The 16,902-nt window shown below is 45.4% G+C and overlaps 2 protein-coding genes across 4 annotated transcripts in view; one reads left to right on the forward strand and one right to left on the reverse strand.

Moving 5' to 3' along the window:
• The window catches only part of RFC5 (replication factor C subunit 5), a 15,560-nt gene extending 4,946 nt beyond the window's left edge, over positions 1-10,614 (forward strand). The window contains exons 5-11 of the mRNA XM_032241092.1: positions 1,482-1,555; positions 3,667-3,826; positions 4,552-4,633; positions 5,692-5,821; positions 6,710-6,787; positions 8,190-8,244; positions 9,575-10,614. Coding sequence (XP_032096983.1) covers positions 1,482-1,555; positions 3,667-3,826; positions 4,552-4,633; positions 5,692-5,821; positions 6,710-6,787; positions 8,190-8,244; positions 9,575-9,671 — 676 coding nt within the window. The 3' untranslated portion in view covers positions 9,672-10,614. The remainder of the gene's footprint in view (positions 1-1,481; positions 1,556-3,666; positions 3,827-4,551; positions 4,634-5,691; positions 5,822-6,709; positions 6,788-8,189; positions 8,245-9,574) is intronic.
• A 780-nt stretch (positions 10,615-11,394) lies between these two features.
• Positions 11,395-16,902, reverse strand: part of WSB2 (WD repeat and SOCS box containing 2) — a 30,024-nt gene continuing 24,516 nt past the window's right edge. For all 3 annotated transcript variants that reach the window (XM_032241068.1, XM_032241081.1, XM_032241076.1), the window contains exons 5-9: positions 16,791-16,891; positions 14,833-15,005; positions 13,678-13,788; positions 13,452-13,559; positions 11,395-12,829 (exon numbers count right to left, since the gene is read on the reverse strand). In XM_032241068.1, coding sequence (XP_032096959.1) covers positions 12,667-12,829; positions 13,452-13,559; positions 13,678-13,788; positions 14,833-15,005; positions 16,791-16,891 — 656 coding nt within the window. In that variant the 3' untranslated portion in view covers positions 11,395-12,666. The remainder of the gene's footprint in view (positions 12,830-13,451; positions 13,560-13,677; positions 13,789-14,832; positions 15,006-16,790; positions 16,892-16,902) is intronic.

Below are 16,902 nucleotides of genomic sequence, written 5' to 3' on the forward strand. Positions count from 1 at the left end.
CAGGCTGGAGTGCAATGGCGCGATCTCGGCTCACCGCAACCTCCGCCCCCTGGGTTCAGGCAATTCTCCTGCCTCAGCCTCCTTAGTAGCTGGGATTACAGGCACGCATCACCATGCCCAGCTAATTTTTTGTATTTTTAGTAGAGACGGGGTTTCACCATGTTGACCAGGATGGTCTCGATCTCTTGACCTCGTGATCCACCCGCCTCAGCCTCCCAAAGTGCTGGGATTACAGGCTTGAGCCACCGCGCCCGGCATATGGTTTAATTTTTTAATCCTTTCCTTTGCCAGTTTATATGGGTTGAAAAAAAAGTGACTTTGTTGAAAGCAGCCACGGAAAAGGGATAACAGGGTTGGTAGTAAGAAGTGTTATAATGCAAGTATTCAAAGAAAATGTTATCTACAGCTGTATATACCTGTGTTAGGAAGTTCTTTTTTGTTGTTTGTTTGTTTGTGGAGACAGGGTCTCCCCCTATCAGGCTGGAGTGCAATAGCATGATCTCAGCTCACTGCAACCTCTACCTCCCATGCTCAAATGATCCTCTAGCCTCAGCCTCCCGAGTAGCTGGGACTACAGGCACAAGCCATCATGTCCAACTAATTTTTGTATTTTTTAGTAGACATGGGGTGTCCCCATGTTGCCTAGGCTGGTCTAGAACTCCTAAGCTCAAGCGATCTGCCTGCCATAGCCTCCCAAAGTGCTGGGATTACAGGCGTGAGCCCAGCCTGTATTACCAAGTTCTTTAGGGAAACATTAACTTCATTTTTAGTTCCTGGGAGCTGGTTAGATTACCCTAAGACTGGATGAGCTAGTTTGAATTTAAACAAAAATAAATTGAGATCAGGAAGAATAAGTAGGATGGTGGCTAAAAAAAATAAAGAAAAAGGGTGAGGGCCAGGCACAGTGGCTCATGCCTGTAATCCTAGGACTTTGGGAGGCCTAGGCGGTTGGATCACCTGGGGTCATGAGTTCAAGACCAGCCTAGCCAACATAGTAAAACCTTGTCTCTACTGAAAATACAAAAATTATCTGCGCATGGTGGCAGGCACCTGTAATCCCAGCTACCCAGGAGGCAGAGGTTCCAGTGAGCTGAGATCACAGCACTGCACTACAGCCTGGGCAACAGAGCAAACAACTCCATCTCAAACAAAAAGAAAAAGGGTGAGAAGACTGAGACCTGAGTGAAGGAGATGGAGAAAGCAGTTGGCATGATAGGGTACTCTATGGAAGGAAGGTGACAGTACCAGAGGACACAGCACACAGAAGCAAAGAAATCAGTCCTCAGTTCCCACCAAGGGTTGAAAGAGTGATGGGCCGTTTCGTCTCTGAGTGGCCAAAGATGTTTGCCTTGGTCAAAGTTCTAGAAGAAATAGCCTTTCTGAGACAGGGCCTGATGGCACCAATGGGAATATGCAGGTTTGGGTTCAGATACTGAGGTGAGATTGAAGACATCTTTAGACAGCACCATTTGTTTTTCTAGGAAAGGCTTTAAGCTGGTGATCTTGGATGAAGCAGATGCCATGACTCAGGATGCCCAGAATGCCTTGAGAAGAGGTAAGCGGAGCCACTGTGCAGCGTGTGGGCTGCAGAGCACGCTGCAAGGAGAATTAGGAACTTTGTTTCTTCTTCTTCTTGTTTTGTTGTTTGTTCCTCTGTCGCCCAGATTGGAGTGCAGTGGTGTACTCTTGGCTTACTGCAACCTCCGCCTCCCAGGTGGCTGAGATTACAGGCATGTGCCACCCAGCTAATTTTTATATTTTTAGTAGAGATGGGGTTTCACCACGTTGGCCAGGCTGGTCTCGAATTTTTGACCTCAGGTGATCTGCCCGCCTCGGCCTCCCAAAGTGCTGGGATTACAGGAGAATTAGGAACTTTGGACATGAGATATAGCATGGCTTGCTTTCGGTTTTCATCTTCTGGCCCAGAGAAATCTGTACACCTTTTTCTGTGTCTCCCATCTGATGATGCAGGCAAGATACCTAGTGGGACCTTCCCTTTCAGCAGCCTAAGGACTAAGCCCTGTGCGAACTTTTAAGTCTGGCCCATCACTGGTGTTCAACCTTCTTTGACACTGAGTTCAATTTCAGGGTTGGGAATTCATATCTTTCCATGGGACAGGGTATGGAAAATCTTTCATCCCTAAACGATTGGCTAGTCCTTTCTGCTAATGGTACCCTTTGAACCACAATAGCTAGGAAGAGAATATCTGAAGTTGAGGTGCACTCAGAGAGCTGACATTACTGCTTGCCAAGTGAATGATTCGGCAGGAGGAGGGAGAGCACCCTGGGATTTGTCTGTCTTCAGGGGCCTAATGCAGTGCTTTTCTCTTAAATGATACTTGTAATCTCTCATTAAGATTCCAAGTGAATCAGCTTTGAGAGAAGAACGATCTTTAGGAGTTTGTGGGGAGGGAGTAGATGGCAGCACATGTTTTAGAAGAGGAGGAGGAGGAGGACAGTGAGAATATCTTCTGGTCCTAGAAGCTTGGCAGCCTTTCTTCGGCATCTTGTTCTGCCGAGTGACTGTCAGTCTGGGCAGATCCCCATGTGAGAACACTGGGTACCTACAGAATGGAACTGGATCATAAGCATCTCTCTGTTCGGGCTGTTGCTCCCTTGAGTGCCCTAAGGCCTCCAGAGAGTGTCCATGGAAAAGTCTGCAAAAAGCTGTCCTCGTCCTGGCCCATAGTGAAGAATCATCAACCTGCCAAATATAATTTTATGTAAAAGGACAAGAAGCAGTCTCATAATCTTAATGGGATTACATGGCAAAAGTGCCAGAATCATGGCAAGTGGTAAAAAAGGAAGCATTTTGTAAAATCCCACCGAGGCATGTTTACCAGTTTATGAAAGAGGAGTGGCTAGGCGGGGCGTGGTGGCTCACGCCTGTAATCCCAGCACTTTGGGAGCTGAGGCAGGCAGACCACTTGAGGTCAAGAGTTCAAGATCAGGCTGGCCAACATAGTGAAACCCTGTCTCTACTAAAACTGCAGAACTTGGCCAGGCACGGTGGCACGCGCCTGTAATCCCAGCTACTCGGGAAGCTAAGGCAAGAGAATCGCTTGAACGCCAGAGGCGGAGGTTGCAGTGAGCCAAGATCATGCCATTGTACTCCAGCCTGGGTAACAGAGTGAGACTGTTTCAAAAAAAAAAAAAAAAAAAGAGGAGTGGCTGGTCTCTGATCTGAACAGGCCAGCACTGCCCTGTCTCTTCCCAGGCTGCAGCCTCACTTGTTTGCATCCTTTCTTTTTTGAGACAGAGTCTTACTCTGTCACCCATGCTGGAGTGCAGTGGCATAATTTTGGGTCACTGCAACCTCCACCTCCCGGATTCAAGCAATTCTCTTGCCTCAGCCTCCCGAGTAGCTCGGATTACAGGCACGCACCACCACGCCTGACTAATTTTTGTATTTTTAGGAGAGATCGTGTTTTGCCGTGTTGCCCAAGTTCGTCTCAAACTCCTCACCTCAAATGATCCTCCTGCCTCAGCTTTCCAAAGTGCTGGGATTACAGACATGAGCCACTGCGCCCGGCCAACGCCCTCACTTGTTTGCAGTCTTGAATCTTTTCCTATACCCTTGTGACCATGGAAAAGTTCAAGATTTCTGGGTTCCTTGAAAAATCAGAATGGAATTTGACATGAGGTGGTTTTATTTTCTCTCACCAGTAATTGAGAAATTCACAGAAAATACCAGATTCTGCCTCATCTGTAACTATCTGTCAAAGATCATCCCCGCCTTGCAGTCCCGCTGTACGAGGTTTCGGTTCGGTCCCCTGACACCTGAACTCATGGTTCCCCGCCTGGAACATGTCGTAGAAGAAGAGAAGTGAGTATTTTGCTAGCCATTGAGGATGCAGCATAGTAGAAACAGGCCTCTGCGATGGCTGGCTGGTTCATTTGTAGAGGAGATGTTGGAAAATGACTTAGCAGAGTACTTAACACAGGGTGAGCCTTGGGGACCGTCTACTGCTGTCATTTTCTCTGCTGTCTCGAGGCCATTCCTCATAAAAGTCATTTGGTTCTTCATTTTTCTTGATTCCATCCTCCCCTGGAAGCTGTCCCAATTTCCTCCTACTCTTCTTTGTCATTGGAAACTGCATGCTGCCGAGTCCCTTCTGCAAAGATGCTTCCAGCCTTTTTAGACTAGAAGGGAAGGTTCTGAGACATCCCATTCTGTGTAATCAGATGCCAAGCAAGTAGCCGACCTGAGTGGCTGCTCGTTGTAAAGGAGGAGTTTTGGCTGTGTGATCGTGGATTGTGCCAGGCCGCTGTCCTCCCCAGAGAGCAGAATTCAAGGCCACTGGCTTCACGGGAGAATGCTCGTTCCTAAGTACTAGCTGTTCTTGATTTTGGTTGGCTGTGACTACTAATGTGAAGCCCAGGTCCCTAAAACCCAGAGTGAATTCTAGATCATATAGATCAGGAAATAACTCTTTTCCTCTCTTCCCTTCAGTCCTTTGAAGGCTTAATCACTCCAGATCATCTTGTTCCTTTGGTGAAGGCTGGTGCTCTCAGGGGGCCTCGTAAATCCCTTTTGCGTATTTCTTTCAGAGTTGATATAAGTGAAGATGGAATGAAAGCACTTGTCACCCTTTCCAGCGGAGACATGCGCAGGGCTCTGAACATTTTGCAGGTATGGTCCCAGCGAATCTTTTTTTTTTTTTTTTTTTTTTTTTGAGACAGAGTCTTGCTCTGTCGCCCAGGCTGGAGTGCAGCAGCATGATCTCAGGTCACTGCAACCTCTGCCTCCTGGGTTCAAGTGAGTCTCTTTCCTCCTGAGCAGCTGGGATTATAGGCACCACTACCACTCCCAGCTAATTTTTGTATTTTTTAGTAAAGATGGGATTTTGCCATGTTGGCCAGCCTGGTCTCTAACCCCTGACTTCAAGTGATCCACCTACCTGGGCTTCCCAAAGTGCTGGGATTACAGGCGTGAGCCACTGTGCCCGGCCTGGTCCCAGCAAATCTTGAGTCATTGTTTTGCAATAGTGTTTGAAGAAAGACCTAAGCAACAGCATGACCAATCTGTAAATTGAGAAATCTACAACTGGTAAGACCTTGATCTCATAACCTGCTAGATTTCCCCTCCTCACTTTGTATTCTGATTAATTGAAAAAAATCACCTGTTGTAGGCCAAGTATGGTGGCTCACGCCTGTAACCCCAGCACTTAGGGAGGCCGAGGCAGGTGGATTGCCTCAGCCCAGGAGCTAGAGGCCAGCCTGGGCAACTGTCTGGACTCTGGCCAGCCTGGACTCTGTCTCCACTAAGAAAAAAAACATAAGCCAGGTGTGGTGGTGCACACCTGCAGTCCCAGCTACTTAGGAGGCTGAGGCAGGAGGGTGACTTGAGCCTAGGAGGTCGAGGCTGCAGTGAGCCACTGTCATGCCACTGCACTCCAGCAAGGCCCTGTCTCAAAAAACAGAGAAAAACAAAATTTTTATAAAACAAAAAGAATCAGTTGTTGCAAAGAAGGCAAAGGGTGGGAAGGATTTGGCACTGTAATAGCCAACAAGCTATGGCATCCTCTGATGAGCGACTCTTCCCGCTGTTGAACACGTGGGGTTCCAATTGCCTTGTGCCCGTGGAACTTTGCTGTCCATCTGCATTGCTGCAGTTTCTTCTTGACTCCCTGCAACTTGGTGGCTACAGTGATAGCCACTGTGATCTCCCCCTTCCCTCTCTGTCTGCAGAGCACCAATATGGCCTTCGGGAAGGTGACGGAGGAGACTGTCTACACCTGCACCGGGCATCCGCTCAAGTCAGACATCGCCAACATCCTGGACTGGATGTTGAATCAAGATTTCACCACTGCCTACAGAAGTATCCTTTCTCATGACCTCCTGGCCACTGAGACCTGAAGGTGGCCTCAGGAGTTCAGGCTGCAGCTAGCACCCACACCTTGCTGGCAAAGGACGACTGGCTTCAGGTGACTCTGGTCAGCTTGTTGTGGGAATAAGATGTCTGTAGGTGGAGTGGGTACTTGTCTTTAACACTCCAGAGTTCTTGAAGGGCACTGACCTTCAAGCCAGGGGAAGGCCTGAAGCAGCTTCACTCCCAGATGGGAGAAAAGCTTAGGCCTTGGCATTGAAGATGCAGTAATTTTCAAGTGGTCAGTGATAGTGATAGCTCTTGTGCTGTGAAATTAAACGCTAGGAATAGTGATACAATCTCTTTTTGAAAATGCATTTGGGGCCAGGTGCGGTGGTTCACGCTTGTAATCCGAATACCTTGGGAGGCTAAGGCAGGTAGATCACTTGAGGTCAAGAGTTTGAGACCAGCCTGGCCAACATGGTGAACCCCTATTTCTACTAAAAATACAGAAATTAGCTGGGCGTGGTGGCTGGTGCCTGTAGTTCCAGCTACTCAGGAGGCTAATGCATGAGAATTGCTGGAACTGAGGAGGCAGAGGTTGCAGTGAGCTGAGATTGCATCACTTCAAAGAAAGAGAGAAAGGAAGGAAGGAAGAAAATGCAATTGGCTTTATTCTCTACTAGAAGAAGGTACATTTATCTTTCAGAAAGCCCTTATTGAAGATGAAACAAAGAAAAAGAATTGGAGTCCAACACGTGCAGCTTCAAGTTGAAAGAAACAGTTGTTGGGATTAAAAGCCCTACTTTAAAAAGTCACTTGCCAGGGTCTGAATTCAAAATTCTCTGCAGTATGTTTGTTCTGGAACTTGTTCCCTTTGCCTTAACTGCTCCTCTCTAGATATTACAGAGTTGAAAACTCTGAAGGGGTTGGCACTGCACGATATCCTGACAGAGGTACACTTGTTTGTGCATAGAGGTAACTTACATTATTACCCTAGCTGAGAAGCTGTGAATAAGGTGGCCTGCTTTGGGGTTAAGGATGGTTAGAACAGGAGGCTTCATTCTTGAAGCAAAGAAACGAAGTATAAATCAGACCCTTTCTTTTTAGCAGTTCTGTCTTGCCACTGTTTAAAATTTTGTTCCAGAGCTGGGTGTAATGGCTCACACCTGTAATCCCAGCGCTTTGGGAGGCCAAAGCAGGCAAATCACCTGAGGTCAGGAGTTCGAGACCAGCCTGACCAACATGGTGAAATCCCGTCTCTAATAAAAATACAAAAAATTAGCCGGGTTTGGTGGTGCAGGCCTGTAATCCCAGCTACTCGGGAGGCTGAGGTGGGAGAATTGTTTGAACCTGAGAGGTCGAGGTTGCAGTGAGCTGAGATTTGTCACTGCACTCCAGCCTGGGTGACAGAGCTAGAGTGTAAAAAAAAAAAACTTTGTTCCAGAAACCTTTTAGTTTTTTTTAATTTTTTATTATACTTTTAAGTTCTGTGTGCAGAACATGCAGGTTTGTTACATAGGTATACACGTGCCACGGTGGTTTGCTGTATCCACCCATCATCTACATTAGGTATTTCTTCTAATGCTCTCTCTCCCCTAGCCCCCACCCCCAAAAACCCTCTTGTAATGTCTAGAACTGCTAGGGAGAGTGAAAATACATGGAAGCTAACTTTATTTCCTCTAGGGGTATTTTATAGCAGTAAGTAATTCACATTTCTTAAAAAAAAAAAAAAAAAATACATATATGGCTGGGCATGGTGGCTCATACTTGTAATCCCAGCACTTGGGGAGGCTGAGGTGGGCAGATCACAAGGTCAGGAGTTGGAGACCAGCCTGTCCAATATGGTGAAACCCCATTTCTACTAAAAAACACAAAAATTAGCCGGGTGTGGTGGTGTATGACTGTAGTCCCAGATACCCAAGGCTAAGGCAGGAGAATCACTTGAACCCGGGAGGCGGAGGTTGCGGTGAGCCAAGATCATACCACTGCACTCCAGCCTGGGCAACAGAGTGAGACTCAATCTCAAAAAAAAAAAAAACCAGCAAGTGGGAACCCAGCATTCCAGTTAACTTGTAGAGCTACCCAGCTGCTAAGAGCAGTGCGATGATCCTCTGGTGCTCTTAGCGTCACTTTGGTATCTGCTGATTTTCCTTTTCCTTTTTGGCTACCCCAGAAAGAATCACAAAAATAGAGTGGGTAAAATGTATGAAACCAACACGGTTCTTGCTTTCTTAGAGGTGTGGTTCTATGAGTCCACTGAGGCCGCGCAACTAGTTCGGTGTTAAGGGGATTTGATGTTCAAACTCTTGTCCTCTGGGGAGTTTTTTCACAGTGGAGAGTGACAGACCTAACTCATTTGATTTTGTTTTTCCTCCAGTTGACTTTCCATCTTCAGTTCGAATACATTTATTGACCAAAATGGCAGACATTGAGTGAGTACTTCTTGTCCCAATTTTAATTATTTTCCTCCTTTTTTCCCCTGTTGTATTCGTTTCAACTTTCTTGGTTTCAGTTTTTCTCCTAAATCATTCACATATGGTAGAATCTAGTCTGGTGACATTGAATGGAATGAGGGGAAGGGCGTCAGCTGCTTAAAGAACATGGGGATAAACTCAGCAGTCAAGTTCAGATCAGTTACGTATCTGAAATGAAGGTCTCTCCTTGGACCTCACAGGCTCGGCCACATTGATTCTGAAAATGCCCTTGTTATTTGGGAGGCCTGCTGCAGTTCAACCACCCAGCTGTTATTAAGGCATTTTGGCATACTAAAGCATATTGGGGAGAAAAGTAAACACAAACTCAATTTTCCACTTTGCTTAGTTCCATAAACACTGTTATTAGCCCCCAGTGAAGCTGGCAGCTATCATTTTAAGTTGACAGAGCATCGAGTTCAACACAGACGTCAGCATAGGCCAACTCTAATTTATGGCATTGGCTTTCACAGGCACAAATTAGGTCACCTCTCCTCATTGCATTGTGAATATGACGATTTTGCTCTCAGTGACTGGGCATTTAAAAGGTGGCAAGATGAACTCCAGTGTCCTATTTTACCGACTAGACCACAGGCCCACCGATATAGCAGCCAAACTTCCCAGTGAAATGGCTTACGAGGAAGGAAATCTCCATTTTTTTCCCTCTTACTTTGCCAATGAAATAATCCTTCATTACATAAATTTTGTATATCTGTATAGTTAGGACAAAGTTCAGTTCAGAACACCACTGTCGATACCTAATAATTTCTTTGTTTTGAGACAGAGTCTCACTCTGTCGCCCACGCCAGAGTGCAGTGATGTGATCTTGGCTCACGGCAACTTCCGCCTCCCAGATTCAAGCAATACTGCCTCAGTCTACCGAATAGCTGGGATTACAGGCATGCACTACCATGCCCAGCTAATTTTTGTGGGTTGTTTTGTAGAGACAGGGGTTTCACCATGTTGGCCAGGCTGGCCTCATGTGATTTGCCCACCTTGGCCTCCCAAAGTGCTGGGATTACAGGTGTGAGCCACCACACCCAGCCTGATACCTAATAATTTTTAAAACTGAATCTGTCCTTAGGAGTTTGAAACATCAAATTTATAAATCAATGAGTAGGGCAGAGAAGAAAATGTTAGGGGGACACATACAAGATTGCCACCCAGGGTAAATTTGTTTCATCAATTCCCCTCCCCACTCCTTCAACAGATTTCAGCCCTAGATTGCTTGTTCTCTTATGAAAAGGCAGCTGTGTGTGCATTTTCTTACCCTGTGTTTGGTTTCCGTTAGGTACAGGCTTTCTGTTGGCACCAATGAGAAGATCCAGCTGAGTTCCCTCATTGCTGCTTTTCAAGTCACCAGAGACCTGATTGTAGCAGAGGCCTAGATGCTCTGAGGGCTGTTCACAATTCTCAGGGCTCAGCAGTGACGGAAGAGCAGAAGACAGTTACGGGATGAACTGCTGCCTGGGGCCGTGTAATGAACCAGTCACCCCAAATCTTGGAAAACTCCCTTCTAGGCGAGGATGGGCAGGCATTTAAAAAGTACCATTTTTGTGGTGGTTTGGAGCGGGGATGTACAAAATAATTTTAATGTGTAACTCACATTACACTGCCCATGTTTCATAGGGAAAAAATATACCTTTTTTATTTGAAAGTCATAAGGCTTTCACCTTTTAGTTGCTTGGATGACAGGGAATTAGCCTGCCCCATTTTGCTCTGGGACAGAAAGCTTTCAAATCTAATATGGTCCAAGTATCTTCCTACCCAAGGTAAACATCATCTCCAAAATTACATTTATGATTCTAATATTTAGCATTGTGTCTGTATCTAATTTAAATAGATGTTAATGGATGTCTGGCCAAAACTACTATACTCTTATAAAATGGGCTGAATAGTCTTAAGTTAAAAACTCATTTTTTTATTTACCTTCTGGTAGAAGAGTTACCAGCAGGTTCCAAATTGATGTGGATGACAAGAAAGAACTTTAAAGATAATATACAGCCTTAAACTATGCCACTGTGGGCCAGAGGCTGTATAAAACACAATTGTTTAATACAAGAGCGGGGCAAGTGAGACTGAGCCTGACTCTAAATCTAGAACTGCGGAAGGACGGGGACTTTTGTACAGATTTAACATTTATTTTACAGCAATCATGCATTTGTATGTTAGTGTTCTTTAAAATAAAAAACAAAGCAGCCTGCTGGCTGTGTTACAAGTGACTCTTCTTGGACAGCCAGAAAGATGCTGACTTTGTCAAACCTGCATTTATATGAAAACCTTCTATCTCTAATATCACAGAATAAACTTTCTTTGGATGCTGTTTTTTATGTAAGTGTTAAATTCTTAAACTGTCAAATGGAAAAAGTCACTTATTCCCTTTATCTGTGGAGGAGTCACCCCCTTAATGACAGCAGCAAAGTTTGAAGCTAAATCTGACGGCCAACCAGGCCTCAAACCACCCAGAGTCTCAGCCTCTGCTATACCTGGAACTTCAAGTTTACCGTGAAATGTAAACACTGGTCAATCCATTCCCAGCTCTTCTGCTATGCTACTTATATGTTTATTTTTTGAGGCAGGATCATGCTGTCACCCAGGCTGCAGTACAATGGCACAATCATGGCTCATTGCAGCCTCCATGTTCCAGGCTCAAGGAGTTTTCCCATCTCAGCCTCCTGAGTAGCTGGGACCACAGATACATGCCACCATGTCCAGCTAAATTTTTTTTTTCTTTTTGAGATAGGGTCTTGCTCTATCACCCAGGCTGGAGTGCAATGGTGCAATCACGGCTCCACTGCATGGCTCACGGCAGCCTCAATGGCTTGGTCTCAAGCCATCCTCTCACCTCAGCCTCCTGAGTAGCTGGGGCTACAGGTGCACACCACTACCACACCCAGCTAAGTTTTTTGGCTAAGTTTTTTTTTTAATAGAGGCGGGGTCTCATCTCACTCTGTTGCTCAGGCTGATCTTGAACTCCTGGGCTCAAGCAATTCTCCCACCTCAGCCTCCCAAAGTGCTGGGATTACAGGCATGTGCCATCACGCCCAGCCCTGCTTGTTTGAAAACGGGATTTTTTTTTTCTTAATGGGAAAAAAATGAAACAGAGCCAAAAGCTTTTAACTGTTTTTTTCTTTCCTTCAATGAAAGCCTCTCATTTTGAAAAGAAATGTTTTTCTTCAAGCAACAAAGGTGGTAGAGGAAATTCCTCAACTTTCTCTACAAGTCACGTAACGTTACACTGGCCTCCATAAAGCACCGATTAAGAAAGCTAAAGAATAAGATGTTGTATCTCTTTTAAAATAATTTAAAATATATTAAACTTTCCTAAGGCAGATTTTGTTTGAATGAGGTGTCTTGATTAGATAACTACATGCCACTGAAGGAGAACAGTACTTTTAAGGAGCTATTTTTGTTTCGCGGTAGAGTTGAAACCAGCTGATTAATCCAATGAAGTTAAACAGCAGAGACAGATCTCATACATAAGAGTATCACCTAAGTCATAACACCAATTCTTTACACAATTAAGACATCTTTGCAACTGTTCAATTTAAGTACTATGGTTTTTAGATATCGAGAAAAACACAGTTGTACCTTAACATCTGTTGAGAAAATACAAATAAATATGTTGCTAATAAATGGCCACTGATAACTCAGTAGCCATCTGAATAGTCATGCAGTTTAAGAATACATCCTTGTATAATCTGACACACAAATTTGTCATCTCCTGCACATGCACACCATTTAAAAAGAAAAAAAAAAAAAAGCCAGTAATAGTGTCTGGATCAGCCAGGAGCACAGCCTCTGATTCCCCTGTAATTTAGTTAAGCTAAATTAATACCTCATACCAAATGGCTCCAGGAAAACTGTCCTGCAGGTCAGAAGGGAGCCCAAGAAGAAAAGCACTTTGGCCAACGTCAAAGCAACTGACCACAGCAGGAGAGAACCTGAACCAATGCTACCACTGCATCAGAAACACAAGGACAGGTACTAGGCAGGAGCCATCCTTCCCAGTGGAGGGAGTATGAGCTGCTCTGCCACTAGAGAGGCTCTGGAGGCCCACTTACTTATAGAATCAAAACAACTGCACTTTGAATCAAAACGACTAGAAAGAGTTCAACACTTGCTGTTTGTAACTGGAATGAAGATTTAAGGTAAGGCTCTGTTGCCGCACAAGTGGAATCTCCTCCTCTAAGACTGACTTTCACATGCCAGGGAGAGAAAGATCCATGACTAGTACACTGGAATCTGGTTTTGCTACATTCTATTCACAATCCCGAAGAAATGCTATTTCAATCCAAGACCAGATGTTTGGCCCATTATTGTAACAACTCCTTTGCCAGGCAGATTTATCCTGTTACAAAGATACATAAGATGTGGCATTGCTTAAAAAGTCCTGTATGTGAGGAACTCTTTCATTTTCTTGGGGATTGGCAGTGCTAGGACTTGGTAAGTTGTTAGGAAGCTTCGGAGGGCTTTCCGGCATAAGTGCTTCAGTGAGGACAGGACCCTAGGAGCTGTCCAGAACTGGACGTGGCCATCTCTTGTCCTGAAATGAAACAGAAACCGATGATGTGTTAAGACAGAACTTGGATATTCATGTTTACATTGTGATGGATATTAATATTTCTACTTTGACTGGAAAGAGGAGGAGACTTCAGAAAGTGAAACGTGTAATCCTGACCGTGGAAATGGATGTAAAAGTTGTGCTGCTGAATAATTAAGGCTGCTGATAGGATTATAAACACTCAAGACACCTTTGATACCAAAGTGCTCTCTCTCAGCACAGCCCTTTCTAAATCTGACCACTGTTACTTCAAAAGTAGTAGAGGGAAGAGTGCCACCTACTGAATTACAGATGTTACCTGTAAAGTGGTCTTTTAGCCCTAAATGGTTTCCCATATATTATGCATCGTCTCAATTTTATTCTCCTTTGTGAACCTGGCCCATTAGGTGGCATGACTTACAGGTCTTTAATTACATTTAGGTTAAATATTCAGAGAAAATGGCACACTGTATTAGCAGAATCAATCATTTGAGTTTTATATAATCTTGAATTGCTTTAAAGGTATCCTCATAGGCAAGAAAATTCTAGATGGTTTCCTTCCTTAAAAAGCTACATGATATACTCAGCAGAAACCACCACCCATCTGTTCAGCTAAGATACATACCCTGTGGCAATGACTCCACCATGTGGAAAAAATGTGCAGCAAAGACCATTGGTCATAGGAGCAAACGCAATTGGAGTTTTCAGTTCCAGGGCCCAGATCCTGAGGAGTCTGGATGGGGAGAAAGAACACCCACACATTAGCTGACCCAGGGCCAGACCAGGAGGGCCTTGCTGCCATTACTTGCAAGCACTTGCTGGGGCCACATAAAGAGAGTTCCCTTCGTTACCTGTCATCTGCCACCGTGGCAAGGTACAAGCCTTCCGGAGAGAAGCACACAGATCTCAGTGAGCTAATGTGGACATCACTGTCGTCCATGGCGGGGTCAACCTGGGTGTGGCTGAGAAGGAAAGAAACAGGATGGCAGGCCTGGAGTGATGGCTGCTCTCTACCCTCCATCGTCACCCCAGGCAGGAAGCCAAACTGCCCTGGCCACCAAAGGGCTCAAGATGCATTGTGTGCCCCTTGTGGAAAAGCTTGGGATTTTACACACTAGGAAAAAAAGCGCATCTCAGAAGGCTCCAGGTGTCCTGTGGAGGGGCTGCAGGGTTACTAACACTTCCTTGTGCTAATTTGCTTATGCAAAGTAGGTCAGCTCTCACGTTAATGCCACAGTAGAAACTGCAAGTCTTTTTTAGGCTAAGATACATGATAATTATAGGACTGCCTATTATTTGCTTCATGAAACAACAGAGACAAAAGGAAAAAGGAGACCAAGTTTGTCAGAACATGAAACTCATTTTGGAAAGCACAGTTTCGAGAAGAGGCTCTTTCTGAACTTGTTACTACGGTTATTAGTAAATGGAAATAAAGAGTCATATTGAGGCTTCATAATGCTGATTCCAAAGAAGTACACACAGCCGAATCGGGAGACTGAAAGACACTCAGAGCTAATTGAGAGGGCTTAATTGACAATGCATCACAAGAAGGAATGAACCAGGCCAGATGCAGTGGCTCATGCTGTGATCCCAGCACTTTGGGAGACCGCGGTGGGTGGATCACCTGAGGTCAGGAGTTCGAGACCAGCCTGACCAACATGATGAAACCCTGTCTCTACTAAAAATACAAAAATTAGCCGGGCATGGTGGCACACACTTGTAGTCCCAGCTACTCAGGAGGCTGAGGCAGGAGAATCACTTGAACCTGTTAGGTGGAGGTTGCAGTGATACAAGATTGCACCACTGCACTCCAGCCTGGGTGACAGAGCAAGACTCCTGTCTCAAAAAAAAAAAAAAAGAAAGAAAGAAAAAGAGACTCACTGTGCCGCCTTTTTATCAGCTTGTTCCCTTCCATGTCCCAGACTCTAAAAGAGAAATGTCTAATCCCAGGCAGGTTTCTCATCAGTCCCCCCACAAGAAAGTCATAGCAGGGATTCAGTCCTTACTGGAGTGACCTCAGCCTTTCGCCAGTGTAGGGGTCCCACATAATCACATTGGTATCGTAAGAAGCTGTGACAAGCAAGGCAGAGTCGGGGGAGAAGTCACAAGAGACAACACTGCTTTGATGGCCCTCTAGCTTCCGAATTAACGTGTAGGACCGCATGCTCCATAGAAAGACCTGTGGAAAGTAACAAGTGCCTTGTTAGGGCAGAAGCAAAGTGCTTGGGACTCCAATGGAGGGAGAGAAAGGCACCACCACCATTCCCTGCGCGGGCCCCGCGGCCAGGTGAAGATGATTCTCTATCCCTTTTCTACAGCTCTACTAGAACCTGTCTTACAGTTTAAACAAGGTAATTGGTCTAGATTCTGGAGGATTTAAACCAATGGACATGCTCAAGGAGCTCACTATAAAGGAGAATAAACCAGGCCGGCCTTAGGAAGACCCAGCTGAAACACATGTATAGAGACTTCTGAGTCTGCTGCTGAGTCATGTTTACCAACAGGGTAGTAAATACTGATTAAGACCTGAGCCACGTGCTATCTATTCCACTTAAAAATAAATGTCAGGCCGGGCGCGGTGGCTCACGCTTGTAATCCCAGCACTTTGGGAGGCCGAGGCGGGTGAATCACGAGGTCAAGAGATCGAGACCATCCTGGTCAACATGGTGAAACCCCGTCTCTACTAAAATTACAAAAAATTAGCTGGGCATGGTGGCGTGTGCCTGTAATCCCAGCTACTGAGGAAGCTGAGGCAGGAGAATTGCCTGAACCCAGGAGGCGGAGGTTGCGGTGAGCCGAGATCGCGCCATTGCACTCCAGCCTGGGTAACAAGAGCGAAACTCCGTCTCCGAAAAAAAAAATAAATAAAAAAATAAATGTCAGTGGCCAGGCACGATGGCTCACACCTGTAATCTCAGCACTTTGGGAGGCCAAGGTGGGCAGATCACTTGAGGACAGGAGTTCGAGACCAGTCTGGCCAACATGGCAAAACTCCATCTCTACTATACAAAAATTAACCAAGCATGGTGGTGCACGCCTGTAAGCCCAGCTATTTAGGAGGCTGAGGCACAAGAATCACTTGAGCCTGGGAGGTGGAGGTTGCAGTGAGCTGAGATCACGTCACTGCACTCCAGCTTGGGCGAAAGAGTAAGACTGCCTCAAATTTTTTTTTTAAAAGGATCAGATGTGAACTTGGGCCACCCCACAAAGTAGTGGCAGCCTGCCAAGCCATTTGACACCCCCACCTTGTTTGCCAACCACAGAAACCTGTCCCAAGACTGTGCCTCTGACCTAGCTCATCACTTTAAACCTTTGTGGGAAGGATTAAGAGGAGGATTTTATTTTCATTCCTTTAAGAAAGCCCTCATAGTTCCAAACCACAAATGAATGATGAACCACCTGGGCTGTACCAAATGATGAGCTCTCCACCTTCCCTTCAGTCACAGCAAGTGGTTCAATGCAACACAAAATTCAAACCAGCTGCTCCTAAAGTGTTCTTAGATATCTAATACCTGTTTGTTGTTTTCAATTAACAGGATCTCAGGACAATGTTCAACAAGTAACTGCACTGACATGATTTGAATTGGAAATCCGAATTCGATGGATTCAAATGTGATGGTTCAAAGGAAATTTGGATTCACATGTGGGCTGCAACTTTTAAAATCTCAGACTTCAAGAAGAAAACACATTTAAAAAGCAATCGTCTTCCTATTTGTAAAGGGAAGCAGCCTTCTGATGATAGGAGCAATCTGTTTCCAAATCCCTCCTATCTTTGGGCTCATGTCAAACTGCAAATCAGAAGGGAGTTTTGCAGGTGGCGGCCACGGCCTATCAACATGCCTTCCATTAGGGTGGATCTGTGGATGATTTTGAGAACGCTTGGTTATCTTCCCTCACACACACCAGGCCACCACTTCAGACCTCCATGTCTCAGGGAATTAAAGCAATAATGCTGGAGACTCACCGACTTCTCTCCAGCTGCAGAGCACAGCATGCTGCAGTCTGGGGAGATGGAACAGCAGTAAACCCACTGCAGGTGGCCCGATAACACTTGAATCTGTTTACCTGGCAGGAAA

The sequence above is a fragment of the Sapajus apella genome, unplaced genomic scaffold (genome assembly GCF_009761245.1).
Source record: "Sapajus apella isolate SASKATOON/1434 unplaced genomic scaffold, GSC_monkey_1.0 scaffold2, whole genome shotgun sequence".
Taxonomy (NCBI): Eukaryota; Metazoa; Chordata; class Mammalia; order Primates; family Cebidae; genus Sapajus; species Sapajus apella.